This window comes from Asterias rubens, chromosome 14 (assembly GCF_902459465.1).
Source record: "Asterias rubens chromosome 14, eAstRub1.3, whole genome shotgun sequence".
Lineage (NCBI taxonomy): Eukaryota > Metazoa > Echinodermata > Asteroidea > Forcipulatida > Asteriidae > Asterias > Asterias rubens.
Genome location: NC_047075.1, coordinates 3835145 through 3851039, shown reverse-complemented (window position 1 = coordinate 3851039; position 15895 = coordinate 3835145). Strand labels below are relative to the sequence as shown.

The 15895-nt window shown below is 34.5% G+C and overlaps 1 protein-coding gene across 1 annotated transcript in view; it reads left to right on the top strand.

The window, feature by feature from the left end:
- Nucleotides 1-15895, top strand: part of LOC117299566 (sacsin-like) — a 43400-nt gene that overhangs the window by 13257 nt on the left and 14248 nt on the right. Inside the window, exon 3 of the mRNA XM_033783116.1 lies at nt 15287-15375. Coding sequence (XP_033639007.1) covers nt 15287-15375 — 89 coding nt within the window. The remainder of the gene's footprint in view (nt 1-15286; nt 15376-15895) is intronic.

Below are 15895 nucleotides of genomic sequence, written 5' to 3'. Positions count from 1 at the left end.
TATCTGAATAATATTATTTTGTGTATTAATATAATAACTTAATTTTAAGGCCCTTCGACGATTCTACAAATGTTTACAATGTGTGACCTCATTTGACCTTCATTTCCGGTCGAACCCGGAAGTATAAGTTTGTACATACAAAATTGTGTATCTTATTAATGAAACGTGGTACATTAATAATCATTACATCAATTTTGAGCTCTCTGGCAATTCTATATGTTTTGCACAAAGTGTGACCCCATTTGACCTTTAAATCCTGTCAAACCGGAAGCTGAAGTTTAATATGACAAACCTTCATTTCTCCGTCTTCTTCTGCCTGAACGTTCTCCGCCAATTTTGAGAAAAACTGAAACTTGTATGAACTTGAAACTTCTCATGAACATCAACCTCGGTGAGTAGACGGCACCGCAACTTTTTTGGAATGGTGACGTCATTACGTTTCATCTAACCAACGCTTTTTTACGACCAAAACTTCATCCAAAAGGTCACCCACAACTGCGAACCCAATTTGACCTTGCGGTCTTCAGGTTTAACAAAATTTCAAACATTCCTATCTCAACAACTGCTCGTCATATTTTCACAATGTTTGCATCAGTTTGCAAATTGTTGACCGTGCTCAAACTTTTGCATTGACATGACCCCTGTTTGACCTTTATTTCCAGTCGTTTAAGCGCACCTGCGTATTATCCCCATTGGTACAGCACTAAAACCGTATGTACAACGTACAACGTGTTACACCTATACAAACCCCAAGTGTGCTGCAACTTCCTGTATAGTTTCTGCTCAAAGCGTTTTGTCACTTAATCCTTCCCTTCGGTTAAATCTAGTCTCTTCTACAGTCGTCAATATTCATAAATTCATATTTCCTTAACTACACAAGCCATCTCGACAATATACACCATATGAAAGGGCTCCACATACTTCACAAAAAAGAATATGTTGATGACCTTGTATTGACCTTTTCACCTGTCTAAACTGGAAGTTCTAAAAAACGCTTAGAAAAAAGGTTATTTAATAGCTATTCACTTTGTTTTCACAATAACACACAGCATAGCTCACTATCTCCCCAGTCAACTAAACTTAAAAGTGATGGCTCGTTAATTCAGGCCAGAAATCCGAACACCTCGAATTTGTTATCAAACAAATTCTTATGTCTAGTTTTTTTTTTTTTCTCCGTCTTCTTCTTCTGCCTGAACGTTCTCCGCCAATTTTGAGAAAAACTGAAACTTGTATGAACTTGAAACTTCTCATGAACATCAACCTCGGTGAGTAGACGGCACCGCAACTTTTTTGGAATGGTGACGTCATTGATGACGTCATTACGTTAAATAAACGTGAAATAAACCTTAAATAATTAGAAAAATCATATCTTCAAAACCAAAAGAGCTACGTTCAAGATTCTTTTTTTACATAAAACCTCTTATAAAGATCTACAAATGCGGTGCACAACGTGACCCCATTTGACCTTTACTTCCGGTCGAAACCGGAAGTTAAAGTAACAAATCATGTTATTTTGGGCTCTAGAGCCTAAGTGAATAAAAATATGAAAAAATGTCCAATGCATAAAATTTTTTTAAACTCAAGAGCATTCTAAAAATATAATGTGTGACGTCATAGCTACGTCACAACGAAAATGGTACACGAGGTCGAAAAAAAAATTATTTTGCTATCTCAAAAAATACAGCATGTACGGACTTGAAACTTACCACGTACTTAGACCAAAGCGTGTATATGACAAAGAACAAAATTTGGAATGATGACGTCATCGATGACGTCATTATATTAAACTGAAGTTTTTATTAAAATACTCATATCTCCAGAATCAGATATGCTACATACGTGATCTTTACACCATATGAAAGGTCATGAAGTATTAAACAAATCTTACACAGGGTGTGACCCCATTTGACCTTTACTTCCGGTCGAAACCGGAAGTAGTAGTTTGTTTTATAAAAAATCGTATCTGAATAATATTATTTTGTGTATTAATATAATAACTTAATTTTAAGGCCCTTCGACGATTCTACAAATGTTTACAATGTGTGACCTCATTTGACCTTCATTTCCGGTCGAACCCGGAAGTATAAGTTTGTACATACAAAATTGTGTATCTTATTAATGAAACGTGGTACATTAATAATCATTACATCAATTTTGAGCTCTCTGGCAATTCTATATGTTTTGCACAAAGTGTGACCCCATTTGACCTTTAAATCCTGTCAAACCGGAAGCTGAAGTTTAATATGACAAACCTTCATTTCTCCGTCTTCTTCTGCCTGAACGTTCTCCGCCAATTTTGAGAAAAACTGAAACTTGTATGAACTTGAAACTTCTCATGAACATCAACCTCGGTGAGTAGACGGCACCGCAACTTTTTTGGAATGGTGACGTCATTACGTTAAATAAACGTTAAATAAACCTTAAATAATTTGAAAAATCATATCTTCAAAACCAAAAGAGCTACGTTCAAGATTCTTTTTGTACATGAAACCTCTTATAAAGATCTACAAATGCGGTGCACAACGTGATAAAACGCTTAGAAAAAAGGTTATTTAATAGCTATTCACTTTGTTTTCACAATAACACACAGCATAGCTCACTATCTCCCCAGTCAACTAAACTTAAAAAGTGATGGCTCGTTAATTCAGGCCAGAAATCCGAACACCTCGAATTTGTTATCAAACAAATTCTTATGTCTATTTTTTTTTTTCTCCGTCTTCTTCTTCTGCCTGAACGTTCTCCGCCAATTTTGAGAAAAACTGAAACTTGTATGAACTTGAAACTTCTCATGAACATCAACCTCGGTGAGTAGACGGCACCGCAACTTTTTTGGAATGGTGACGTCATTGATTACGTCATTACGTTAAATAAACGTGAAATAAACCTTAAATAATTAGAAAAATCATATCTTCAAAACCAAAAGAGCTACGTTCAAGATTCTTTTTTTACATAAAACCTCTTATAAAGATCTACAAATGCGGTGCACAACGTGACCCCATTTGACCTTTACTTCCGGTCGAAACCGGAAGTTAAAGTAACAAATCATGTTATTTTGGGCTCTAGAGCCTAAGTGAATAAAAATATGAAAAAATGTCCAATGCATAAAATTTTTTTAAACTCAAGAGCATTCTAAAAATATAATGTGTGACGTCATAGCTACGTCACAACGAAAATGGTACACGAGGTCGAAAAAAAAATTATTTTGCTATCTCAAAAAATACAGCATGTACGGACTTGAAACTTACCACGTACTTAGACCAAAGCGTGTATATGACAAAGAACAAAATTTGGAATGATGACGTCATCGATGACGTCATTATATTAAATTGAAGTTTTTTATTAAAATACTCATATCTCCAGAATCAGATATGCTACATACGTGATCTTTACACCATATGAAAGGTCATGAAGTATTAAACAAATCTTACACAGAGTGTTACCCCATTTGACCTTTACTTCCGGTCGAAACCGGAAGTAGAAGTTTGTTTTATAAAAAATCGTATCTGAATAATATTATTTTGTGTATTAATATAATAACTTAATTTTAAGGCCCTTCGACGATTCTACAAATGTTTACAATGTGTGACCTCATTTGACCTTCATTTCCGGTCACAAAAAAGAATATGTTGATGACCTTGTATTGACCTTTTCACCTGTCTAAACTGGAAGTTCTAAAAAACGCTTAGAAAAAAGGTTATTTAATAGCTATTCACTTTGTTTTCACAATAACACACAGCATAGCTCACTATCTCCCCAGTCAACTAAACTTAAAAAGTGATGGCTCGTTAATTCAGGCCAGAAATCCGAACACCTCGAATTTGTTATCAAACAAATTCTTATGTCTAGTTTTTTTTTTTTTTTTTTTTTCTCCGTCTTCTTCTTCTGCCTGAACGTTCTCCGCCAATTTTGAGAAAAACTGAAACTTGTATGAACTTGAAACTTCTCATGAACATCAACCTCGGTGAGTAGACGGCACCGCAACTTTTTTGGAATGGTGACGTCATTGATGACGTCATTACGTTAAATAAACGTGAAATAAACCTTAAATAATTAGAAAAATCATATCTTCAAAACCAAAAGAGCTACGTTCAAGATTCTTTTTTTACATAAACCTCTTATAAAGATCTACAAATGCGGTGCACAACGTGACCCCATTTGACCTTTACTTCCGGTCGAAACCGGAAGTTAAAGTAACAAATCATGTTATTTTGGGCTCTAGAGCCTAAGTGAATAAAAATATGAAAAAATGTCCAATGCATAAAATTTTTTTTAACTCAAGAGCATTCTAAAAATATAATGTGTGACGTCATAGCTACGTCACAACGAAAATGGTACACGAGGTCGAAAAAAAAATTATTTTGCTATCTCAAAAAATACAGCATGTACGGACTTGAAACTTACCACGTACTTAGACCAAAGCGTGTATATGACAAAGAACAAAATTTGGAATGATGACGTCATCGATGACGTCATTATATTAAATTGAAGTTTTTTATTAAAATACTCATATCTCCAGAATCAGATATGCTACATACGTGATCTTTACACCATATGAAAGGTCATGAAGTATTAAACAAATCTTACACAGGGTGTGACCCCATTTGACCTTTACTTCCGGTCGAAACCGGAAGTAGTAGTTTGTTTTATAAAAAATCGTATCTGAATAATATTATTTTGTGTATTAATATAATAACTTAATTTTAAGGCCCTTCGACGATTCTACAAATGTTTACAATGTGTGACCTCATTTGACCTTCATTTCCGGTCGAACCCGGAAGTATAAGTTTGTACATACAAAATTGTGTATCTTATTAATGAAACGTGGTACATTAATAATCATTAAATCAATTTTGAGCTCTCTGGCAATTCTATGTTTTGCACAAAGTGTGACCCCATTTGACCTTTAAATCCTGTCAAACCGGAAGCTGAAGTTTAATATGACAAACCTTCATTTCTCCGTCTTCTTCTGCCTGAACGTTCTCCGCCAATTTTGAGAAAAACTGAAACTTGTATGAACTTGAAACTTCTCATGAACATCAACCTCGGTGAGTAGACGGCACCGCAACTTTTTTGGAATGGTGACGTCATTACGTTAAATAAACGTTAAATAAACCTTAAATAATTAGAAAAATCATATCTTCAAAACCAAAAGAGCTACGTTCAAGATTCTTTTTTTACATAAAACCTCTTATAAAGATCTACAAATGCGGTGCACAACGTGACCCCATTTGACCTTTACTTCCGGTCGAAACCGGAAGTTAAAGTAACAAATCATGTTATTTTGGGCTCTAGAGCCTAAGTGAATAAAAATATGAAAAAATGTCCAATGCATAAAATTTTTTTTAACTCAAGAGCATTCTAAAAATATAATGTGTGACGTCATAGCTACGTCACAACGAAAATGGTACACGAGGTCGAAAAAAAAATTATTTTGCTATCTCAAAAAATACAGCATGTACGGACTTGAAACTTACCACGTACTTAGACCAAAGCGTGTATATGACAAAGAACAAAATTTGGAATGATGACGTCATCGATGACGTCATTATATTAAACTGAAGTTTTTATTAAAATACTCATATCTCCAGAATCAGATATGCTACATACGTGATCTTTACACCATATGAAAGGTCATGAAGTATTAAACAAATCTTACACAGGGTGTGACCCCATTTGACCTTTACTTCCGGTCGAAACCGGAAGTAGTAGTTTGTTTTATAAAAAATCGTATCTGAATAATATTATTTTGTGTATTAATATAATAACTTAATTTTAAGGCCCTTCGACGATTCTACAAATGTTTACAATGTGTGACCTCATTTGACCTTCATTTCCGGTCGAACCCGGAAGTATAAGTTTGTACATACAAAATTGTGTATCTTATTAATGAAACGTGGTACATTAATAATCATTACATCAATTTTGAGCTCTCTGGCAATTCTATATGTTTTGCACAAAGTGTGACCCCATTTGACCTTTAAATCCTGTCAAACCGGAAGCTGAAGTTTAATATGACAAACCTTCATTTCTCCGTCTTCTTCTGCCTGAACGTTCTCCGCCAATTTTGAGAAAAACTGAAACTTGTATGAACTTGAAACTTCTCATGAACATCAACCTCGGTGAGTAGACGGCACCGCAACTTTTTTGGAATGGTGACGTCATTACGTTAAATAAACGTTAAATAAACCTTAAATAATTTGAAAAATCATATCTTCAAAACCAAAAGAGCTACGTTCAAGATTCTTTTTGTACATGAAACCTCTTATAAAGATCTACAAATGCGGTGCACAACGTGATAAAACGCTTAGAAAAAAGGTTATTTAATAGCTATTCACTTTGTTTTCACAATAACACACAGCATAGCTCACTATCTCCCCAGTCAACTAAACTTAAAAAGTGATGGCTCGTTAATTCAGGCCAGAAATCCGAACACCTCGAATTTGTTATCAAACAAATTCTTATGTCTATTTTTTTTTTCTCCGTCTTCTTCTTCTGCCTGAACGTTCTCCGCCAATTTTGAGAAAAACTGAAACTTGTATGAACTTGAAACTTCTCATGAACATCAACCTCGGTGAGTAGACGGCACCGCAACTTTTTTGGAATGGTGACGTCATTGATTACGTCATTACGTTAAATAAACGTGAAATAAACCTTAAATAATTAGAAAAATCATATCTTCAAAACCAAAAGAGCTACGTTCAAGATTCTTTTTTTACATAAAACCTCTTATAAAGATCTACAAATGCGGTGCACAACGTGACCCCATTTGACCTTTACTTCCGGTCGAAACCGGAAGTTAAAGTAACAAATCATGTTATTTTGGGCTCTAGAGCCTAAGTGAATAAAAATATGAAAAAATGTCCAATGCATAAAATTTTTTTTAAACTCAAGAGCATTCTAAAAATATAATGTGTGACGTCATAGCTACGTCACAACGAAAATGGTACACGAGGTCGAAAAAAAAATTATTTTGCTATCTCAAAAAATACAGCATGTACGGACTTGAAACTTACCACGTACTTAGACCAAAGCGTGTATATGACAAAGAACAAAATTTGGAATGATGACGTCATCGATGACGTCATTATATTAAATTGAAGTTTTTTATTAAAATACTCATATCTCCAGAATCAGATATGCTACATACGTGATCTTTACACCATATGAAAGGTCATGAAGTATTAAACAAATCTTACACAGAGTGTTACCCCATTTGACCTTTACTTCCGGTCGAAACCGGAAGTAGAAGTTTGTTTTATAAAAAATCGTATCTGAATAATATTATTTTGTGTATTAATATAATAACTTAATTTTAAGGCCCTTCGACGATTCTACAAATGTTTACAATGTGTGACCTCATTTGACCTTCATTTCCGGTCACAAAAAAGAATATGTTGATGACCTTGTATTGACCTTTTCACCTGTCTAAACTGGAAGTTCTAAAAAACGCTTAGAAAAAAGGTTATTTAATAGCTATTCACTTTGTTTTCACAATAACACACAGCATAGCTCACTATCTCCCCAGTCAACTAAACTTAAAAAGTGATGGCTCGTTAATTCAGGCCAGAAATCCGAACACCTCGAATTTGTTATCAAACAAATTCTTATGTCTAGTTTTTTTTTTTTTTTTTTTTTCTCCGTCTTCTTCTTCTGCCTGAACGTTCTCCGCCAATTTTGAGAAAAACTGAAACTTGTATGAACTTGAAACTTCTCATGAACATCAACCTCGGTGAGTAGACGGCACCGCAACTTTTTTGGAATGGTGACGTCATTGATGACGTCATTACGTTAAATAAACGTGAAATAAACCTTAAATAATTAGAAAAATCATATCTTCAAAACCAAAAGAGCTACGTTCAAGATTCTTTTTTTACATAAAACCTCTTATAAAGATCTACAAATGCGGTGCACAACGTGACCCCATTTGACCTTTACTTCCGGTCGAAACCGGAAGTTAAAGTAACAAATCATGTTATTTTGGGCTCTAGAGCCTAAGTGAATAAAAATATGAAAAAATGTCCAATGCATAAAATTTTTTTAACTCAAGAGCATTCTAAAAATATAATGTGTGACGTCATAGCTACGTCACAACGAAAATGGTACACGAGGTCGAAAAAAAAATTATTTTGCTATCTCAAAAAATACAGCATGTACGGACTTGAAACTTACCACGTACTTAGACCAAAGCGTGTATATGACAAAGAACAAAATTTGGAATGATGACGTCATCGATGACGTCATTATATTAAATTGAAGTTTTTTATTAAAATACTCATATCTCCAGAATCAGATATGCTACATACGTGATCTTTACACCATATGAAAGGTCATGAAGTATTAAACAAATCTTACACAGGGTGTGACCCCATTTGACCTTTACTTCCGGTCGAAACCGGAAGTAGTAGTTTGTTTTATAAAAAATCGTATCTGAATAATATTATTTTGTGTATTAATATAATAACTTAATTTTAAGGCCCTTCGACGATTCTACAAATGTTTACAATGTGTGACCTCATTTGACCTTCATTTCCGGTCGAACCCGGAAGTATAAGTTTGTACATACAAAATTGTGTATCTTATTAATGAAACGTGGTACATTAATAATCATTAAATCAATTTTGAGCTCTCTGGCAATTCTATGTTTTGCACAAAGTGTGACCCCATTTGACCTTTAAATCCTGTCAAACCGGAAGCTGAAGTTTAATATGACAAACCTTCATTTCTCCGTCTTCTTCTGCCTGAACGTTCTCCGCCAATTTTGAGAAAAACTGAAACTTGTATGAACTTGAAACTTCTCATGAACATCAACCTCGGTGAGTAGACGGCACCGCAACTTTTTTGGAATGGTGACGTCATTACGTTAAATAAACGTTAAATAAACCTTAAATAATTAGAAAAATCATATCTTCAAAACCAAAAGAGCTACGTTCAAGATTCTTTTTTTACATAAAACCTCTTATAAAGATCTACAAATGCGGTGCACAACGTGACCCCATTTGACCTTTACTTCCGGTCGAAACCGGAAGTTAAAGTAACAAATCATGTTATTTTGGGCTCTAGAGCCTAAGTGAATAAAAATATGAAAAAATGTCCAATGCATAAAATTTTTTTTAACTCAAGAGCATTCTAAAAATATAATGTGTGACGTCATAGCTACGTCACAACGAAAATGGTACACGAGGTCGAAAAAAAAATTATTTTGCTATCTCAAAAAATACAGCATGTACGGACTTGAAACTTACCACGTACTTAGACCAAAGCGTGTATATGACAAAGAACAAAATTTGGAATGATGACGTCATCGATGACGTCATTATATTAAATTGAAGTTTTTTATTAAAATACTCATATCTCCAGAATCAGATATGCTACATACGTGATCTTTACACCATATGAAAGGTCATGAAGTATTAAACAAATCTTACACAGGGTGTGACCCCATTTGACCTTTACTTCCGGTCGAAACCGGAAGTAGTAGTTTGTTTTATAAAAAATCGTATCTGAATAATATTATTTTGTGTATTAATATAATAACTTAATTTTAAGGCCCTTCGACGATTCTACAAATGTTTACAATGTGTGACCTCATTTGACCTTCATTTCCGGTCGAACCCGGAAGTATAAGTTTGTACATACAAAATTGTGTATCTTATTAATGAAACGTGGTACATTAATAATCATTAAATCAATTTTGAGCTCTCTGGCAATTCTATGTTTTGCACAAAGTGTGACCCCATTTGACCTTTAAATCCTGTCAAACCGGAAGCTGAAGTTTAATATGACAAACCTTCATTTCTCCGTCTTCTTCTGCCTGAACGTTCTCCGCCAATTTTGAGAAAAACTGAAACTTGTATGAACTTGAAACTTCTCATGAACATCAACCTCGGTGAGTAGACGGCACCGCAACTTTTTTGGAATGGTGACGTCATTACGTTAAATAAACGTTAAATAAACCTTAAATAATTAGAAAAATCATATCTTCAAAACCAAAAGAGCTACGTTCAAGATTCTTTTTTTACATAAAACCTCTTATAAAGATCTACAAATGCGGTGCACAACGTGACCCCATTTGACCTTTACTTCCGGTCGAAACCGGAAGTTAAAGTAACAAATCATGTTATTTTGGGCTCTAGAGCCTAAGTGAATAAAAATATGAAAAAATGTCCAATGCATAAAATTTTTTTTAACTCAAGAGCATTCTAAAAATATAATGTGTGACGTCATAGCTACGTCACAACGAAAATGGTACACGAGGTCGAAAAAAAAATTATTTTGCTATCTCAAAAAATACAGCATGTACGGACTTGAAACTTACCACGTACTTAGACCAAAGCGTGTATATGACAAAGAACAAAATTTGGAATGATGACGTCATCGATGACGTCATTATATTAAATTGAAGTTTTTTATTAAAATACTCATATCTCCAGAATCAGATATGCTACATACGTGATCTTTACACCATATGAAAGGTCATGAAGTATTAAACAAATCTTACACAGGGTGTGACCCCATTTGACCTTTACTTCCGGTCGAAACCGGAAGTAGTAGTTTGTTTTATAAAAAATCGTATCTGAATAATATTATTTTGTGTATTAATATAATAACTTAATTTTAAGGCCCTTCGACGATTCTACAAATGTTTACAATGTGTGACCTCATTTGACCTTCATTTCCGGTCGAACCCGGAAGTATAAGTTTGTACATACAAAATTGTGTATCTTATTAATGAAACGTGGTACATTAATAATCATTAAATCAATTTTGAGCTCTCTGGCAATTCTATGTTTTGCACAAAGTGTGACCCCATTTGACCTTTAAATCCTGTCAAACCGGAAGCTGAAGTTTAATATGACAAACCTTCATTTCTCCGTCTTCTTCTGCCTGAACGTTCTCCGCCAATTTTGAGAAAAACTGAAACTTGTATGAACTTGAAACTTCTCATGAACATCAACCTCGGTGAGTAGACGGCACCGCAACTTTTTTGGAATGGTGACGTCATTACGTTAAATAAACGTTAAATAAACCTTAAATAATTTAAAAAATCATATCTTCAAAACCAAAAGAGCTACGTTCAAGATTCTTTTTGTACATGAAACCTCTTATAAAGATCTACAAATGCGGTGCACAACGTGATAAAACGCTTAGAAAAAAGGTTATTTTATAGCTATTCACTTTGTTTTCACAATAACACACAGCATAGCTCACTATCTCCCCAGTCAACTAAACTTAAAAAGTGATGGCTCGTTAATTCAGGCCAGAAATCCGAACACCTCGAATTTGTTATCAAACAAATTCTTATGTCTAGTTTCTCCGTCTTCTTCTTCTGCCTGAACGTTCTCCGCCAATTTTGAGAAAAACTGAAACTTGTATGAACTTGAAACTTCTCATGAACATCAACCTCGGTGAGTAGACGGCACCGCAACTTTTTTGGAATGGTGACGTCATTGATGACGTCATTACGTTAAATAAACGTGAAATAAACCTTAAATAATTAGAAAAATCATATCTTCAAAACCAAAAGAGCTACGTTCAAGATTCTTTTTTTACATAAAACCTCTTATAAAGATCTACAAATGCGGTGCACAACGTGACCCCATTTGACCTTTACTTCCGGTCGAAACCGGAAGTTAAAGTAACAAATCATGTTATTTTGGGCTCTAGAGCCTAAGTGAATAAAAATATGAAAAAATGTCCAATGCATAAAATTTTTTTAAACTCAAGAGCATTCTAAAAATATAATGTGTGACGTCATAGCTATGTCACAACGAAAATGGTACACGAGGTCGAAAAAAAAATTATTTTGCTATCTCAAAAAATACAGCATGTACGGACTTGAAACTTACCACGTACTTAGACCAAAGCGTGTATATGACAAAGAACAAAATTTGGAATGATGACGTCATCGATGACGTCATTATATTAAATTGAAGTTTTTTATTAAAATACTCATATCTCCAGAATCAGATATGCTACATACGTGATCTTTACACCATATGAAAGGTCATGAAGTATTAAACAAATCTTACACAGGGTGTGACCCCATTTGACCTTTACTTCCGGTCGAAACCGGAAGTAGTAGTTTGTTTTATAAAAAATCGTATCTGAATAATATTATTTTGTGTATTAATATAATAACTTAATTTTAAGGCCCTTCGACGATTCTACAAATGTTTACAATGTGTGACCTCATTTGACCTTCATTTCCGGTCGAACCCGGAAGTATAAGTTTGTACATACAAAATTGTGTATCTTATTAATGAAACGTGGTACATTAATAATCATTACATCAATTTTGAGCTCTCTGGCAATTCTATATGTTTTGCACAAAGTGTGACCCCATTTGACCTTTAAATCCTGTCAAACCGGAAGCTGAAGTTTAATATGACAAACCTTCATTTCTCCGTCTTCTTCTGCCTGAACGTTCTCCGCCAATTTTGAGAAAAACTGAAACTTGTATGAACTTGAAACTTCTCATGAACATCAACCTCGGTGAGTAGACGGCACCGCAACTTTTTGGAATGGTGACGTCATTACGTTAAATAAACGTTAAATAAACCTTAAATAATTTGAAAAATCATATCTTCAAAACCAAAAGAGCTACGTTCAAGATTCTTTTTGTACATGAAACCTCTTATAAAGATCTACAAATGCGGTGCACAACGTGACCCCATTTGACCTTTACTTCCGGTCGAAATCGGAAGTTAAAGTAACAACTCATGTTATTTTGGGCTCTAGAGCCTAAGTGAATGAAAATATGAAAAAATGTCCATTCAAAATTGTGTATTTTATTAATGAAACGTGGTACGTTAATAATTACTACATCAATTTTGAGCTCTCTGGCAATTCTAGATGTTATGCACAAAGTGTGACCCCATTTGACCTTTACACTATCTCCCCAGTCAACTAAACTTAAAAAGTGATGGCTCGTTAATTCAGGCCAGAAATCCGAACACCTCGAATTTGTTATCAAACAAATTCTTATGTCTAGTTATTTCCATGTTATTGTTAGCAAGTACAGACTCTAGTCTATGTTGTTAGTAAGCGTTTTCCTCGATGGTTGGATTATTCATATTGGAAACAATGTCACAAAGAAGTTTTCTCATAATAATAAATTTGAGACATCACACATTTTCTTCCTGTTCCATCTACCTCCCAAAAATGGTTTAGAGAATTATATAGAGAATAGTGCATTTTTTCTTTCATTTTCACACACAGTCCCACAACACGAGTATCACACATGTTAATGTATCCACATTTTTCTCGCAAAGTATAAAGAAGGGTTACCGTCACTTGCCAATGAACTGATCGTTTTAAAAGTCAGAATGGAAGGGGCCTACTTTATTTAACGTTTAGTTTGTACATGCTCAAAATTTTGTTCAGGTAATTAATTAAGGAAAGAATTAGGCTAGTTTAGTTATCGGTTGGTTCTACACCTGGTGGAAACAATGAACAAAGGGTCTAAATTCCTTAGGTTATTATTCCTACACTTCCATTATAATAATTATTTAAAGGTATGTATGGAATAATACATTTTCTGTATACTACTTTGAGGCTTTACTACAGAGGTTATCACAACCTTGTATATTGTTTTCTTCTTTAATTTTGTATATACATGTACAGCATTATATTTAATGACAGCACAACAAACATGAACAGGTAACTAAATGTACATTTTAAGCAGTGAAGTTGAAATTCATAAATGGACACAGAAAAAGACAAGGGGTAAACTATCAACACTTTACCCCGAGCTTTTTTATATGTGCTTTCTAACTCAAATCACCTATTTCCACTTCACTGCTTATGTTACACTTAGTTACCTGGGGCCATTTTCATACAGCTGCTTAAGCCAAAAAATTGCTTAAGCAAAAAAATATCTCGCTTATTTTACACATGTTACTGGCCAAAATTTCATGCCATATGCATTGCTTGTGACTGGTATTTAGCTTTTGTTTACTTAGCATAACAATTGAGTGGAGTCTTGGCCCGTAATCTGATTTTAATAAGCAAGGAATATTTTGCTTAAAAAAAATTTTGTGCTTAAGCAGCTCTATGAAATTGGGCCCTGTTCATGTTTAGTGTGTTGTCATGTAGAATTTGAGAAAAACTCTGCTAGGGTCGAAACGTCAGGCCATTAACTTTTTTTTGCATTAACGGTTTTCTAACAGCTTAACCTTTCTGGCGCGTCTGTATTATTGTATCTTTTGTTAAACCTTTGGCTCAATTATTTGGTCAATTTTGTGTACACCATTACTCAAAAAGTATACACATCTGATATGTCACATTTTCGGTTCTGAATGTAAGATGTTTTAGGTGTGCAAAAAATGTTTTGTTTAAATTAATGTCATGTCATCGTGACGTCGGTTCTGACACGTTTTGTATCTGTAAAATAGCACAAGTTCACTTTAAGTTTCATATATTGCATAGGCCTAAGTCATTTATTAAAACAAAACTTTTTTTATTTAGAATTATTCCCTGATTTAAACGTGCAACGCATTTGTGGCCAATCTAAAGGACGTGTCAAACCTTGACGTTTTAGTCAGCGCATGCCGACGATGCAAATTTCTCAATATTCGACATGTCTTTATCGTTGCGTATAAGGTCAGGGGGCCAGCCTATACAAAAAATCGTCACATTGTAAAAAATGCTCGATGACATTTGCATCCATTTCATAGAGTTACAGAACGTTTTAACAAAACACACATTCAACCATTTATCAATGCAGGCTATACAGAAATGAGATTTTTATGTCGGACCATCTTTGTGATATTGTTTGTTAAAAACACATTAGATCTAGTTGTCAATTTGAAATGCCCTTAAAGCCATTGGACACTTTCGGTAAACAGTATTGTCCAAAGGCCCACACTTCGCGTATCACAACTTATATATAAAATAACAAACCTGTGAAATTTAGGCTCAATCGGTCATCGGAGTCGGGAGAAAATAATGGGAAAACCCACCCTTGTTTCCGCACGTTTCGCCGTGTCATGACATGTGTTTACTATAAATCCGTAATTCCCGATGTCGAGAATTGATAATTGTTTTAATGTTTTCTCAAAAAGTAAAGCATTTCATGGAATAATATTTCAAGAGAAGTCTTTTAACATTACCTTCTGTAAACCCTGTAAGTTATTTGTAAATCTGTGAACTTATTTTGTTCTGTTCCGAAAGTGTATATAATGGCTTTAATCTGTTTTCTCTGATTGAAATTTGGGAGGAACGAGTCACCAGTACAATTTTACTTTGAACACTCAAAACTATACGTTTTGTTTGCTTTCAAAAATAGGTCGCAATTTCGGTCAGAAGCTGCCTCCACTCCATATTTATCTGAAACAGGTGTTGGACAAATATCCAGAAGGAGGGCAAATATTGAAGGTAAGAGAAATATTAAGCAGACTGTATAGACCTTATGCACATCATTTCAGTAGGGCGCCCTCACATAGAGGTCAAAACGAGGTTGTTCATTGGCCAATCCTGTGCGCCGAGCGTACAAATCTATGCGTTTCGTCACTGTTTTTCTTCTAAGATGTTTTTTCCTCTAAAAGATGCATAAGGTGTGTTGATTGATAGCCTGAATATCTGACACTAAGAGTTTCGTGAAATTACTCCAGGGATCAGCCTTGAACTTACGTCAATGGCTGTGTATAAGCACCGTTTACCTATTTTAACATGGATATTCGCGGTCTAGTCCTACGTACACTAAAACAACATTCATGCAAGTATAAAACATAGTGCATGCAGACGACCGCAAGAAAGCTTTCAGTATATCTGTGTTTGGATTGGCAGGCCTAGAATAACACGGAGGCCAGGGAGGTCATGGCCTCCGTTGCACCTGGTCTTGGCCGTGGTGCACATCAAAAGTTTCTCAGCGACTTTAAGATTTTTGTAAGGAAGT